The sequence below is a fragment of the Girardinichthys multiradiatus genome, chromosome 19, assembly GCF_021462225.1.
Source record: "Girardinichthys multiradiatus isolate DD_20200921_A chromosome 19, DD_fGirMul_XY1, whole genome shotgun sequence".
Taxonomy (NCBI): domain Eukaryota; kingdom Metazoa; phylum Chordata; class Actinopteri; order Cyprinodontiformes; family Goodeidae; genus Girardinichthys; species Girardinichthys multiradiatus.
The window spans coordinates 31,198,554-31,213,985 of NC_061811.1; the positions used below are offsets into that span (position 1 = coordinate 31,198,554).

Consider the following 15,432-nt stretch of genomic DNA (forward strand, 5'->3'; position numbering starts at 1 on the left):
GTAGCAGGAAGACTTGCCTTAATCTGTGTTATTCCTTTGGTCAGCAATGTGTCTTCTCCAGCCTGTGTTCAGTATCCATGGTAACTAACTGTTGTAGTGAACGCTGGTTGGTGGCAGTTGACATGTATAATTCCAAAATCAGACATTTAGCACTGGCTAAAATTGTAGGTTTCTTACCGGACCTATCGCTTCACTTTTAGATGCTATTTACTAGCCTGCTAGTTTACTTCAGCCAGATTCGGAGATGTTTCTATGGAGTCATGTAAAAACGGATAAATAACAGTCTCCTACTTGCGGCTGTGCTGCTTGTGCAGTCAGAAATAATCTGTGCTGTTATCAAGGGTAAGAACATTAACAGAAAAAAGCAGAGATGAAACTGTTTCCAGCTGGTCAGCTCTAAGTTCTTACCAGACCCTTAATGACACTTTCCCATTACGTGGTATTTCACAATACAGCTTAGATTTCTTTATTGCATTCATTGTAATTGAACACGTAAAACCAACAGAAGTTTTACATAATTAAATCCAGTAATTTAATGTTTGGTTCCAGGTGAGACAAGTTGATTCCATACCGTGACGTTGAAAAAAGATCTGCAGTTTTCAGAGAGAAAGATCACTTCTGGGGTTGACAGCACCAGTGTCACACATTACAGTGTTAATCAGGCGTACCACAAGGTCCTGTCATAGGGCACTTTTAATTTGTATGATTTTTTTTATTATTGTTAATTTCCTATCATTATTTTTATTTCTGTTAGATGTTATTTCCTCATGCAGCATGTTTTCCTTTTTTATTTTTATGTAATTTGAGTTTTACCATTTTGTGTTTTTAGTTGAACCACCAACAAGCATTCTTCTTCTGCTTCTTTGTAATGTCAATCAGAATGACCTTTGCATGGGTGGGAGCCTAAATTCAGACTATATTCTTCCTTTTCCACCACCAGTTCCTTCAGTCCACTGATCCATGATTTATTGTTTGCGATTTCACTATTCCTTGTTTTGTTCAGTTTTATTCAATAGAAAATGACATTTTCTCTACATTTCATTTGTTTTTAACTGATTTATATATATTTTTCCTGGTGAGACTAGTACAGAAATACAAGGTAAAGTTCCTTTTTTTATTTTTTAAACTGTTTGTATTTTGTTCCACCAGGAACCGTGAGGTCTTGGAAAATGTGTTGTCCATGGTCCTGGCCATCCTTGTGGCCTTCCTGGGCTCCGTGCTGCTCGTCCACGGGTTCTTCACCGACATCTGGGTCTTTCAGTTCTGCCTTGTCATCGCAAGTTGCCAGTATTCCCTACTGAAGGTGAGCACCTGACTCAACAGCTTAACATTGTCCGACCTGACCTTAAGAGGTGAAATGGAGAACCACTTTTGGAAGGAAGCAGTTCAAACGCTGCTCTCATTCGTTTCGCCGCAGCAGAGAAAACATGAAAGCACTGCATTCCCTTGGGGAGAATTTGGGATCGCTCTGAAATGTTGGCTTTTCTTTCTCTGTCAAACCTGTTTAAAAACCCTGAAGATTACTTGTTTGCTCAGAATATATCAACATCCTTCCATTATTTACACTGCTTCTCCTTATTTACAGAGTGTTCAGCCAGACTCGTCCTCTCCTCGACATGTACGTATTTATTACTCATTTATTTTCCACTATATGACAGTGTGGGGGTCAATCATGGATTAAATTTAGAAAGTAATCTCCTCAACTTGTTAAAATCAAGTAACTACTGTGGTAAACTCAGGTAGAAGAATAGAAAATCTGTCTCGATGATAATTTCTTGCTACCTATAGTCATTGTTTATGGAAGCAAATCGTTACCATATTTCAAATGAAAAAGCATTTTCAAAAATGCTTTTTCATTTTAAGAATGTGGTTGCATTGTTTGACTCATAAATGAAATTAGTTATCAATCATCCTATTTGCATTTTAATTTTCTTCTTCAAGACTGCTCATTCTTTCACTTAATTAAAATGAAAAAGAAAAAGACTTTTGAGATTTATTTTTCAAAATATGCCCCAGCAAATAGATACCAAAATTCAATTTGAAATGTAAAATTTGAAAATGAAAAAGCATTTCCAGAAATGCTTTTTCATTTTAAGAAAGCGGCTGCATTATTTGACCCCTAAATAAAATTAGTAATCAATCATCCTATTTGCATTTGCATTTTCTTCTTCAAGACTGCACATTTTATGCCATAATCAAAATGAAAACAAAGCAGATAATGCTTTTTCGTTTTCGTGGTCTGCCCGCAAAATACTGCCCAGAACTCGAAAACGAAAAAGCATTCCGAGCTGCGGGCGCAGAAGAGTGACGTCAGCAGCCGCTCTTCCTCAGCTCCCTGCTGACCGAGCTACCCATCTTGTTCGGTAGGGGGCGCTGTGCACGTCTGCATTGCATTACATTGCAAACGTGCCGAGAAATTGATTGAATTGCAGCAGGGTCGAGCTCAATTTGTGGCAGTGGCAGGCAGAACTGGTAGTTCCGGTGGCAGCCTCATGGCCTGAGACATCCAGCGTGTTTTTAAGCATTTATTTATATTTTTCTGTGAGTGACGATTCAGAATAGCCGCTCGTGCTCTATAATAAACCGGCTGTTTGTGCAATAAATCGTCATCCTTTCAACGCGTCACACATAGCGCTATTTATTTCCCATGTCAAGTAAATACAATCACCTTATGTTATGGGTCTAAAGCTGTTTATTAAATAATAATCAATAATTAAATCATTATTTAAAGGTAACAGGCTATAACAACAATGACAACCCATTTGCCGATAATCAGCATCAGCTTCCACAAAAACAGCGGCAACCGCATTGGCAAGTTTTACGGCCGGTCTGGCACCTTCTGGCATCCTCGCGGAATCCCGTGCCACCCTGCGGCAGGCTGTGGTAGTTCCGCCACAGCCTGCCACCGGAACTACCAGTTCTGCCTGCCACTGCCACAAATTGAGCCCTGCTGCAATTCAATCAATTTCTCGGCACGTTTGCAATGTAATGCAATGCAGACGTGCACAGCGCCTCCCACCGAACAAGATGGGTAGCTCGGTCAGCAGGGAGCTGAGGAAGAGCGGCTGCTGACGTCACTCTTCTGCGCCCGCAGCTCGGAATGCTTTTTCGTTTTCGAGTTCTGGGCAGTACTTTGCGGGCAGACCACAAAAACAAAAAAGCAATGTCTGCTTTGTTTTCTTTTTGATTATGACATAAAATGTGCAGTCGTGAAGAAGAAAATGCAAATAGGATGATTGATTACTAATTTTATTTATGAGTCAAACAATGCAGCCACATTCTTAAAATGAAAAAGCATTTCCAGAAATGCTTTTTCATTTTCAAATTTTACATTTCAAATTGAATTTTGGTATCTATTTGCTGGGGTACATTTTGAAAAATAAATCTCAAATGTCTTTTTCATTTTAATTAAGTGAAAGAATGAGCAGTCTTGAAGAAGAAAATTAAAATGCAAATAGGATTATTGATTACTAATTTCATTTATGAGTCAAACAATGCAGCCACATTCTTAAAATGAAAAAGCATTTCTGAAAATGCTTTTTCATTTGAAATATGGTAACGATTTGCTTCCATAATTGTTAAGTCGGGTTTTTGACCTCTGGAAAATGATGCTGCTTTTCCTCTGTGAGTCCAACCCATTACCACCCTCCCACCTTTGCGCTACTCTGAAACGGCGTCTTTTATTAATGCAGCTCTTACTCAACTGCAGGCACAGGCTTTAAATAGCTGGTGAGAGTTTAGGCCACGGCTCACTCTTTCACTCTTTGTCTGTATCTCACTCTCTCTCCCTCTACCCGCTTGTGTTGTCCCCATTTCCTCACCCCTAGCTCGCATTCAGGACTTTGGAGCTCTCTCCTTTTATGAAATAAAAAATAATACCAATAAAAATATAAAAATGCTCTTTTCAACTCGAGTCTTGGAGCGTAACCAGCACCTTAATCTGTGAAAAGCAGGGCAGGTCACATCCTCCAGTAGAAACATGCACAGTGCACACCTGCATCCTCCATCCACAGGGAAGCCTTGTACCTGATGCCATTTCTTTGTAGACCTTTGACCCTGGGAACAGATCTAATATGATTGATAGCTCAGAGGTCACATTTTCCTTTGGAATAATTGAACTATTGTGAGAAATTCCTGTTAGTTTTTACTATGCCTTAAAAAATTAACTTTTCTACATTTTATTGCATATTTAATGGGGTTTTTATGCAATAGACCAACACTAAGCATAATTGTAAAGTGGAAGGAAAAGGATACTGAGTATCCGAGAGCATCTGGGAACATTAGTATTCCATTCTTTCCACAGATTCTCAATTGAATTTAAGTCTGGAGACATGCATGTCTTTAATAGAAACCATTCTGTTCAACTTCTGGCTTAATGTTTAGGGTGAAGGTGAACCTCCACTCCAAGTCTTTTGTAACCTCTATCAGGTATCAGGTTTCCCATCCTTGCTGGAACAAAAGCATTCGCTTGTTTTATAAACGGAATCGTGCTTTAAACTTTCTCCCTGACCTGTCTGCTGTGTTTCTTGTGCTGCTTGTTCACTGTTCTCATTTGAAATCTCTAAAGACTTTTACAGAACAGCTGGACTTATACTGAGATGGAATTATGCTGAGGTGAACTTTCTCAACTAATTCGCTAACTTCTGAAGGAGATTGGATTTTATTTGAGTCTATCAGTTTAAAGGGAGCTGAATACAAATGTCACACTATCCAGATTATTATTTGTAGAAAAAAATGGGAGAGCTGTTTATGTTTTTTTCCTCCTAGTTCACAGTTGTGCACTTTATTATGTAGGTTCATTTCATGAATTCCCAGTAAAACACATGACAGAATGCAGGAAGGTTTATTGGGTTTTTTTGAGTGTTCCCATAATCTACAAATGTGATAATTTCCTTGTGCCTGCAGGGTCATAATCGTATCATAGCGTACAGCCGACCTGTCTACTTCTGCCTCTGCTGCGGCCTCATTTGGCTGCTGCACTACGGCAGCCTGAAAATCTCCTCATCTCGCTTCACCCTGTATGGAGTCGCCCTCACCAGCTCACTACTGCTGGCATCTGCCAGAGACCTTGTCATAGGTAGGTACGCTTCCTTCATTTTAGCATTTTTGTTCAGTATTGATAAAAATACGTTTTATAAAAGGTAACATTTCCAAATAAGTACAAAATAAATGTGTGACGAAGAATATGAAGATAGCTTTTGCTATAAAATGTTAAAGTTACTATTTGCATTAATAATCAGCTGTGTTCCGAGTCCAGATTTCTTGGATGAAGATTGCATTGAAAATCAAAGTCACCTTGTGTCTCTCTGCAGTCTTTACTCTGTGCTTTCCTATCGTGTTCTTTGTGGGGCTGCTGCCACAAGTCAACACATTCGTCATGTACCTCTTCGAGCAGCTGGACATCCATGTGTTTGGCGGCAACGGTGAGTGACTCGTTGATGAGCCGCAGCTCTGCAGGGGGCGACGTTGACCTCTACAGGATGACGTGAAAGAGACTCACACACTTTGTCACACCCAATACACTGCAACACAAGAGGCTTCATAGGAGTGCTGAGCAGCATTCTGCCTGGCCGGGTTCATGGCAGTTTAAGTCGTCTCATTGCTGCTCTTTCCTCTCTCTCTCTGCAGCTTGCACAAGTCTCCTGTCAGCGCTGTACAGCGTCCTGCGCAGCATTGTCACTGTCTCTTTGCTCTATGGTTTCTGCTATGGAGCTCTTAAGGTAAGAGCTAACCAGGCTGTTTATGATCACCCGTTGTTATTCTGTTGAAATAAAAGTACAGAAACATGAGTATATAGACACACTCAAGCACATGTCAGCTGGTTTTCTTTTAAATAGTATGAATTTATACGTTGGTTTATCATCTAAATAGATATTCTGTCTTTGAAGGTTTAAAGCAAAATAAACAAAATCATTGTTGTCATTGTTTGTTTTAGGAGACCTGGGAGCCGCACCACATCCCGGTGTTGTTTTCTGTGTTCTGTGGCCTCTTGGTGGCAGTATCTTACCACCTAAGCCGGCAAAGCAGTGATCCCTCGGTCCTCATGTAAGTCTACAGCCCTCTTATCAGATCTGCTTTGTAGTGGCTGCAAAATCTTAATGTACTTTAGATGTTTACTTTAAAACGCCTAGCTTCTTGAATTGCAAGCATATTATCAGCCAGCCTGCTCGCCAGCTGGGTTTTGCACCACCAATATAAAAAATAAATCACTGCTTTGCAGAGCTAGATTCTGGGCCTTCACATTATTTCATCAAGCTAAGGAATCAGGGTTTAATAATCCAAGTGTTTTTTACCCTTTATAATGGCTTTCACAGCAAAAGAGACGTGAAAGTATCACTTTATTGGCTGCTTCAGCTCCCTTTTTGAATCTGCGCTCAGCTGCAGCTGTCCCCTCTGGTCAATTTGCCCTTTTGCTAATTCATACCCTTATTTCATACCCAGGCACTGCCTTTCCGTCCCTTCCTTTTTTTTATTTTGTACCCATGCACTTAACTATTGCTTATTAGAAGGTAAATATTTTTTTGATGAATCGTGAAGATAGATGATCATATAACAACTTAATGACAAATAGTTTTTAATGACTTTATCTTTTTACATTTTACCTTAAGTATTTTAACCCATTTTGTCTTGCCAGTATGTAATATATAATAGACACATAACCACATCTTCTTGGAAGACAAACAAAATATTCAGCTTTGAAAGTAGGTACGAAAAAGCCCCCCAGTGGTTACCACTTCACACATGATCAGAAAAAAACGACCTGCGATAGACGGCTCCTTTCGTTCCTGAAAAGGTTAGGTGCGAAACGACCTAAACTGTAAAAAGTAAGACATGGTGACAGGGCAAAGTGACTAGCATCCGACGTGAGCACATCACAGAAAGCAGCTGAAACTCTTGTCATTCAAAATTAGGTTTTTCAAAGCAAAGCACCAAGTTTATGTAGCAGGACATCAACCTTTTCTGTATATTTCATCTGCGCAGTTAGATGGAACGTCTCAAAATATGTGACAAGCTGAAGTATCAACAAAACAGTTTATTTCTATACACTCACATGTAATGTGTAAGATATTATTTAGATTTTGTGTTTATTTGTAAAAGAGCAACTATTTTTAAGCAATTAACAAAAGAATAAATTCTACAGAATTTTTTACATTACACAAATAATACAAATATGTTGAGATTGTGTAACATGGAATTACAACAAAATGTTGATTATGGAATTTGGGATAAAACAAAATTTCATTTGAGGAAAAATAGATAAATGAACTTCTGTATAGGAAGTTATCCTACCAGAAAAAGGATGAGAAAAATCTGACTTCCTCCAAAAGTATTTGACTTTATTGACAAGAGAAAAAAAAACTCATTAGTTTTATCTATTCCATTTAGATGTTTACATATTCGGAAGATCATCTCAGAATGGGATGTTTTTTTCTAGCATTTTTGAAATGTTAGGATCTTTGTTAGGATCTGCAAACTGTGGTTCAGTTTTGTCCAAGATAAATCAAGCTAAGACCACTGGAGAAGTTTCTTTTCCTCTTACTTCACAGCTCGCTGATACAGTCCAAGATTTTACCAAATTTAAAGGAGAAGAACCCAGAGGACCCCCTTTCTGAGGTGCAGGACCCCTTGCCAGACAAGCTGAGGGCCTCAGTGGTGAGTTTAGCATCCAGAGTCTTCTAAACTGTGGTTAGGTGTAAATCAGCTACATGACATTTGTTAATACAGATTTCTCATCTCATGCCTGATGTTTCTTTTCAAATGTGTAGAATGAGCGCCTGCAGTCGGACCTGATTGTCTGTGTGGTCATTGCTGTCCTTTACTTTGCCATACATGTCAGCACAGTGTTCATAGCCCTACAGGTACAGTAAATATGTTAGCTTTGAAAACTAAAATGTGTGCAAAGTAAATTTGTTTAGGAGGAATCAAATTAAACTCATAACATGGCTGCAGACTTTTAAAGTCCTGGGCTTCCATTTGTCTGAGAAGCATCCATGAACATGGACAAACCTATTGCCCTTTTCTGCATGTGTGTTCAGATTGAGACGATGTAACTGTTTATGGTTTAAGGGCTGCCTTGTGTTTTTCTCAGCCTTTCCTCAGTTATGTTCTGTACACTCTGCTGGGGACGGTGGGATTACTCACCCACTACCTGCTCCCACAAGTTCGCAAACAGCTGCCCTGGTACTGCTTCTCTCACCCGTTGCTCAAAACAAAAGAGTACTACCAGTTTGAAGTCAGAGGTAAGTACACAGTGCTTCCTAACCCTTAGACTTTTTTAGCATTTGTCAAATTGGAACCACAGATTTCAATAAAATGTGATGCGCTACATGACCACAAAGGGGTGCATAAATGTCAAAGAAATTAAAATATCACACATGTTTTATGAAATTGTTTACAGAGAAGAAACTGAGTGGTGTGCATTTGTATTCAGCCCTCTTTATTCTGATGCCCCTTAATAAAATCCTGTGCAACCAGTTGCTGTTAAAAGTCAACTAATTTGCAAACATGGTTGTGGCAGCATCATCCTGGGGATGCACGAGATGGTTTTAATTGGGGTTACTCAATATATTGCATTTTAATGTTTTTGCAATATCACTGTCTGCAATATTAATATAGCGAATAACTGCAATAACTGGACTTCTAATTATGTAAGTACTGTGCAATCAGGCTTTCTTTGCCAGCAGTATGTATGGTGAAAGGGTATTAAAATCTTGTGGAAAGTCTTAACTAACTTATGTCCTTGCCAGCATAGCAAATGTAGTCGCATGGAACTTTTTCTATAAAATCATGTTAAGATGGAACAAATTATTTTTTTTAGTAGCTAGACCATTCATTATATAGGATCTATGTACAGTTCAGCCCAAAATTATTAATAGCCCTAAATTGCAGATTTATGTTTAATGTTAACTTTTTGTTGTGGCTCAGCAAGAATCCTGACATAAGTCTGATAGAGATTCTGTGGAGGGAGTTAAAGATTAGGGTGATGGGAAGGAGGTCTTCCAACCTCAAAGAGCTCCTCACCAAAGAGAAATGATACCCATGGCAACATGCAGAAAGCTACTCAGAACTTATAGGGTTTGGTTGCGATAATGCCAAGAAAGATTTTTCCATAATTATTTAGAAGGGTATTACTATTTTTTGACATCCCATTTTAAATTTTAAAATGTGAATAAAAACAAAGCAATTTCTTAAAAATTAACATACATTTTATGTTCTTTTAACATATTTAGAGATATTAGAAACAATCTTTTCTTTTTCTATAGTTTTTTTTTGGCACTAGTGGCCTTCATTGTACAGTAATCAGGCTGGAAAGAGGGTGGAGAGAGAAGGGGAAAGCATGCAGCAAATAGTCCGAGAATCAAACCCAGGACAACCGTGTCGAGGACTTTAGCCACTGCAAAATGTGGTTCTTTGGCATGCCACACTCTTCAGATTTTTTGTTGCAAAAACATTTGAAAAGACCTGTATTTTTTTCCAATTTACAATTATGCACTACTTCATGTCCATCTAGAACATAAAATCACAACTAAAGACATTGAAGCTTGAGGTTTTAATGTGAAAAATGGTAAAAAAAGGCTCAAGGGGTCTGAATACCATCAAAAGCACTGTTGTCCACAATCACTTAGCACAGTGCATGTTGCTTTTCTGTCCAGCCCAGCTGAACCATAAATTTGTCTCTCTTCTCAGATGCGGCTCATGTTATGTGGTTTGAGAAGCTTCATGTGTGGCTGCTGTTTGTTGAAAAGAACGTTCTCTATCCTCTCGTCATTCTCAACGAGCTGAGCCGCAGCGCCAGGGAACTTGCCAGTCCAAAGAAACTTGACACAGAGTGAGCACGCTTAATGTATTTTTACTTCGTTTTTGTCCATCAATGTACAGTACGACAAAATTTTCACTGGAATATATTATGTTTGACTTAGAGTGCCAGACACATTTATTGGTAACCCATGTAAAGCTGGGTGAAAAAACGTAAAAACAAATCTTTTGTTGCAATAGCATCAAATTACAAAAAAAAAAATTTAAATCCATCTTTTAATTTTCGTACATTTAGCACATGTAAGGAAAGAGATAAAAACAACAAAACCACAGATAAATCTCTGAGGCTTACTGTCAGAGATCTGCAAAACGTTGCACCCTAGGTTCACGAAGTCTCCACAACAAGCATCAGATGTTGTGAACCTGCTAACTGCTTTATGTTTGTGTTTTTGGAAGTGATGCCAAAAAAGTCCTTTTCTGTCCTACTATCACAAACCAAACTCTGCTATGATTTTACCTGGAACCCCATGCTGTGATCAGATGAGACTAGTACCCCTGACACACTGTTGCATATCTGCCTTTCCTTTAAATGGCCTAGGAAGATATAATAGCATTTGGAAATTAATGGTCCAGCATTGCCTTACAACACATTTGACACTGTAGCAAACACTATTGGATTACTAGCTAAACCAGGCTGGTGTGTATTTTTCATAGATGTCAAAAAATAATAATGCCAAATGAACGCTGTAGCTCCAACACGTCTTATATGCCACATGTGTGTCGCCTCTACAGAACTGATTCATCTGTGATTTAAATATCACTTCAATGAACCTGTAATAACATAATCTCACACCATTCCATGCAGATGCTTCACTCACTTCAGAATGGTGGATGCTTGAAACTGATGGCCTCCCTTCCTGTCTCATTAATTCTGCTATTAATTGTTTGACCCCTTGGGGGCCCTCATAGAGGGTTAAAGCTTAATTTCTTGATGGTGAGCTGATCATTCAACATAGACAAAACAAATTAAACGAGGCGATGACATTATGTAACGTACCCGGTCCTGACGCGGCAGCACTGTGAATTGTAATCATTGATGTCAGTATACATGCACTGTTTAGAATGGGCCCACATCAAAAGCAATTTAAAGATGTGACAGGACTTGATGATCCACAACATCCTTCATTTCCTCACATGTAGACCTGTAATAGACCTTTTTCATAACACCTGCATACATGTTAAGATAGGTATACCACATGAAAGCAGCTGAAGATTGAGCCTTTCACCAACCAACACTGCAGCTAGATTAGGCTTAAAACTAAGGAGGGACATGTGGATAAGAACCTGATGCTGACTGTAAAGCACGGCGAAGGATCTGTGATGGTGTGGGCCTTTTTCTTCCAAAGGCCCTTAAAATCTTGTTAGAGCATGACTCTAATTTTGCCAAAGACAATTCATTCTTAACATGGGATTTCTCTGCACACTAAATAAATTTACTCAAGTTGGGGTTTTCTAAATCCAACGAGATGATTCTACTGTATTAAAGAGATGAAATAGTTCAACGCTCTTCACACATCTTTACCCCGGGTGCCGGTAAAATTGTCTGGTAGTGTGCGTGTGGTACTGAAATGTTATTTGATGCTTACTGTGCCAGGGTTGGCGCGCTGATGATCACAATAGCCGGCCTAAAGATGCTTCGTTCCTGCTACAGCAGTCCCACCTACCAGTATGTGACCATCCTCTTCACCGTCCTCTTTTTCACCTTCGACTACCGCCATCTGTCCGAGACGCTGCTGCTGGACCTCTTCATTATGTCCATTGTTTTCAGCAAGGTGAAAGAATTGCTTGACTTGTAAAATTATATTATGCACCACAAATCTGGATAAATGTGTGTTTTACCATAATGATACATGTTAACTTTGTAAAAGTCAGTGCATAGAATTTGTTTTATTTGTCAGTGTTATTATTATAAGGCTTTGCATGCAGCTGAAATTTTCAGCATTTCTTTATCTTCTTTTTTCTCTCTGTTTTTACAGTTGTGGGAGCTGTTTTACAAGCTGCACTTTGTTTACACCTATATTGCTCCATGGCAGATCACATGGGGCTCAGCCTTCCATGCCTTTGCTCAACCCTTCGCTGTGCCTCGTATCTTTTCGCTACCTGACCCAAAAACTGAGTCAGTGGTGATCTAGCTGCACCTAAATAACGTATTGACTCAGCTCAGAAGAGTTTTTGAAGCTGCACTGTTTGACATGTTAGGTTTCTATAATCTTTTTGCATGTCGTGCGTTGTTACCAAGTAACCTTGACCTGAGTTGTCCAGATTCCGCCATGCTGTTTGTCCAGGCTGCAGTATCCGCAGTCTTCTCTACTCCCCTCAACCCCTTCCTCGGCAGCGCAATCTTCATCACCTCCTATGTCCGACCCGTCAAATTCTGGGAGAGAGACTACAAGTATGCAACACCTTATAAGACTACATTCTGTCTGTGAAACTGCTTATTCCCGTCTGTGTGTTTCTAAGATATTTGATTTTTAATTCTGTCTAGCACCAAGAGAGTTGATCACTCGAACACTCGGCTAGCCTCTCAGCTTGACAGAAATCCAGGTGAGTTGTTGTTTTGTGTTTATCTGATACCGAAGCCTTGACAAAGACAGAGTCCGAGATTGTATGGACAAAAGAAGCACCTTTACGCCACTCAGTTGATAGGAATGCCCCAATAATCGATGCGGCACATCTTTATTGGTATGTCTGTGTTGTTTTTCGGTGTGATGTTGGATATTTATGTATTTTTCATGTTCTGCAAAACAGAAACCTTCTATTAAACAGCAATTATGCTAAGCCAGGACCATTTATTTCTGTTTTAAAAACTTAAATAAAAAATGTCTGCATCTATGGTATAAATGTGTAAAAAGCCTTAAAATGAACAAACTTTTTATTGCAGGAGCGGCGTAATCTCACACTGGAAAATATTACGTTTTTATTTGAGAACATTTATTCAATGAAGAAAGCAATCCTGCAGATTTGACTACTGGTATTTAGCTAGATCAACTGTGGCACAATTTATTGGTACCCTTGCTGTTGATACTTTATATATACAACCGTCTTTTACCAATAGGACGCTTGGCTTTCTGCTGTAACATTTGACAAGGTTGTGGCCTACAGAGAGAGGGACCATTCATCTTTGCACAATCGCTCATCCAGCTGAAACTCTCTTTGGCTCACAGATTGTCTCTAGGATTTAGGTCTGGGGGGGCTGAGATTGCCGTCGAAGGAAGTTTTGTTGAGCAATTCTGGTTTGATTGGGCATTTGTTTGGATCATAATGCAATTCAAAGTTGCAATGACTACCTGTTTTCAGTTTCGTGGTACAGGACACCAGATTTGTATTTCAAATATCCGTGATGCCTGGCACTCTACCAAGGTTTCTAGGACCTTTGGAAAAGAAAAACAGCTTTACAGATTCTCCATCATTCTTAGCAGTGTGCATGAGGTACTTTTCCTCGGATCCATCTATTGTTTAACACTAAACCAATGCTCTGTATTGGTCTCAGTTGAACTAAACAGAGTTTGGGTTAAAGTCTCAATAGAGTCGTAAACTCCCATGTTTTCTATTGTGATGGTGGGACAGAAAATTTTTGTTTTCTGTCAAGATTTCTAAATATCCGGTTGGCATTTATAGCGAAGCCCCAAATTTATCATAAGCCTGGCAGATATAGATTTAAATTTGTTTTCATTCAACTAAGAAGTTTGTTCATATTTTGAAAAGAATGAGACGGGCATCTCTCAAAAGATAATAAAAAAATGTAAAAGGAGTATTAATCTTAAAAGCAATTATAGTTTTTATTTACATTTTATTAAAAAACAAAAATATGAATATTACTGGGCTTTACTTTTGGTGCCTAAAGGTTTTTGGTACCTTAAGGTTGCTATGGAGACTAAAAGACGCTTTTTCCAGGAGTTGTTGAGCAGCGAGCTTCGGATATTTTCTCACCTTGCTCCTCTCTTTGTATCTTGGTTGTAAGTTGGTAAAAAAAAAAAAAAATTGTTTTATTGAATTATTCCTCTCTTGAATAAGTTTGATAAAGTAATGAAAATGATTCAAAATGTTTCAATATGAGATTATGCTGCTGCAATAAAAGGGCAATTTGTTTAAAGGCTTTTTACACATCTCTACCGCGTTTTGCTAATAAATCTCTAAAATCTCAAAGTTTAAATCTTTAATTTGCTTTTTCTCAGGCTCTGATGACAACAACTTGAACTCCATCTTCTACGAGCACCTCACCCGCTCCCTGCAGCACAGCCTGTGTGGAGACCTCCTCCTGGGCCGCTGGGGAAACTTTAGCACCGGGGATTGCTTCATTCTAGCGTCTGACTATCTGAACGCTCTGGTGCATCTCATTGAGATCGGCAATGGCCTGGTCACCTTTCAGCTCAGAGGGCTGGAGTTCAGAGGTGAGGCTAGGGAATGGGTAAATGTTGTGGCAAGCAGATTAACATCTCTTCTGAAGTCTGTAGCGAACATGTTTAAGGTCCTTTTCCATATCTTCAAGGAGATGTTTATTGTAAAAAGTAAAAGAGTTAGGTTTGTATGTGGAGTCTTGGACATGTGACAGGAAGCGGAATCAGGGTTAAAATGGGTAAACCAGAAGCACAAAAGAAAAGGCTTAAAACGGTGGTCAACATTTTATTCTTATTCTTTTTACTCCAGTGGTGTCCAGACCTTTAGCCAGGCAGGTACCAATAGCAGGCTAAAGCTACTCTTAGGCCACAAAGATTAGATATTTAAAAAATGAATCATAATGAATTCGCTGCATGCTTGTTGTCCTGGTTAATATGAAAATGTCATCGGATGTTCAGGCTGCTTCTTACCATAAAATTAAAATGAAAGCCAAAGTTGTGGTTATTAGTTGCCAGAATAGTCAAGTTGGAAGTACTTGTAGGCCTCAAAATTAGATAAAGATTAACAAAATATTAAATAATTGCTGGATTTTTGTTATCCTTCCTACTATGAAAAGATGATGAAAAGACAAATAGTTTGCGTTACATTTTTCATTTTTAGAAGACTTTAATTGGCCATTAAAATTTTACGAAAACGTGTCCACCTGCAGCAACCGCCTGTGCTGGAGCGTCAACATTTGTACCTTTTCTGAATCGCGGTCGAGGGCCACACACTATCATTCCAAAGGCAGCAACAGGCCCCTGGCCTCGATTTACTGTTTCGAAATTCTCTGCACCACAAAGCCCTGGTCTGAAAATGGTAAAACATCCTTTAATAGGTAGTTTAGAGAGCTATTGTCTTCAAACGTACTGGACATTTAAACCCCGACAGCATGTCAGAGACGTAGTTCCCAAGATAAACTCTTTCTCTTAAAAATCCAGCTTTTAGTATGAATCTTTTCCCCAGATGGAACATGTGCAAATGGTTCCTTTTGGTCGTTCAATGTCAGTTTTTTAACTAATTGACAAACTGACAAAATAGCTTATGAAGAAGAGCAAAGAAAGTACAGCTTCAATTTAAGAGTTTTATCTATCAGGACCTCAAGTTGTTTAGGTCTATGTGAAGTGTCTACTCAGATCACAGATTTTACCCTCCATTATTTCTTAAAAGATGAAGGCAAAGTAGAAACGCTACCTTGGGAGGAACTAAAGGCTCCCACAGAGCCGGGTGTACTTGACT

General features: G+C 39.0%; 1 protein-coding gene across 1 annotated transcript in view; it reads left to right on the plus strand.

Moving 5' to 3' along the window:
- pcnx1 (pecanex 1) overlaps positions 1-15,432 on the plus strand; it is a 54,281-nt gene that overhangs the window by 28,813 nt on the left and 10,036 nt on the right. The window contains exons 12-26 of the mRNA XM_047345130.1: positions 1,150-1,303; positions 1,586-1,618; positions 4,906-5,077; positions 5,313-5,423; positions 5,629-5,720; positions 5,936-6,045; positions 7,548-7,653; positions 7,767-7,859; positions 8,090-8,240; positions 9,688-9,829; positions 11,411-11,588; positions 11,793-11,901; positions 12,079-12,208; positions 12,302-12,360; positions 13,992-14,207. Of these exons, the coding sequence (XP_047201086.1) occupies positions 1,150-1,303; positions 1,586-1,618; positions 4,906-5,077; positions 5,313-5,423; positions 5,629-5,720; positions 5,936-6,045; positions 7,548-7,653; positions 7,767-7,859; positions 8,090-8,240; positions 9,688-9,829; positions 11,411-11,588; positions 11,793-11,901; positions 12,079-12,208; positions 12,302-12,360; positions 13,992-14,207 (1,856 nt within the window). The remainder of the gene's footprint in view (positions 1-1,149; positions 1,304-1,585; positions 1,619-4,905; positions 5,078-5,312; positions 5,424-5,628; positions 5,721-5,935; positions 6,046-7,547; positions 7,654-7,766; positions 7,860-8,089; positions 8,241-9,687; positions 9,830-11,410; positions 11,589-11,792; positions 11,902-12,078; positions 12,209-12,301; positions 12,361-13,991; positions 14,208-15,432) is intronic.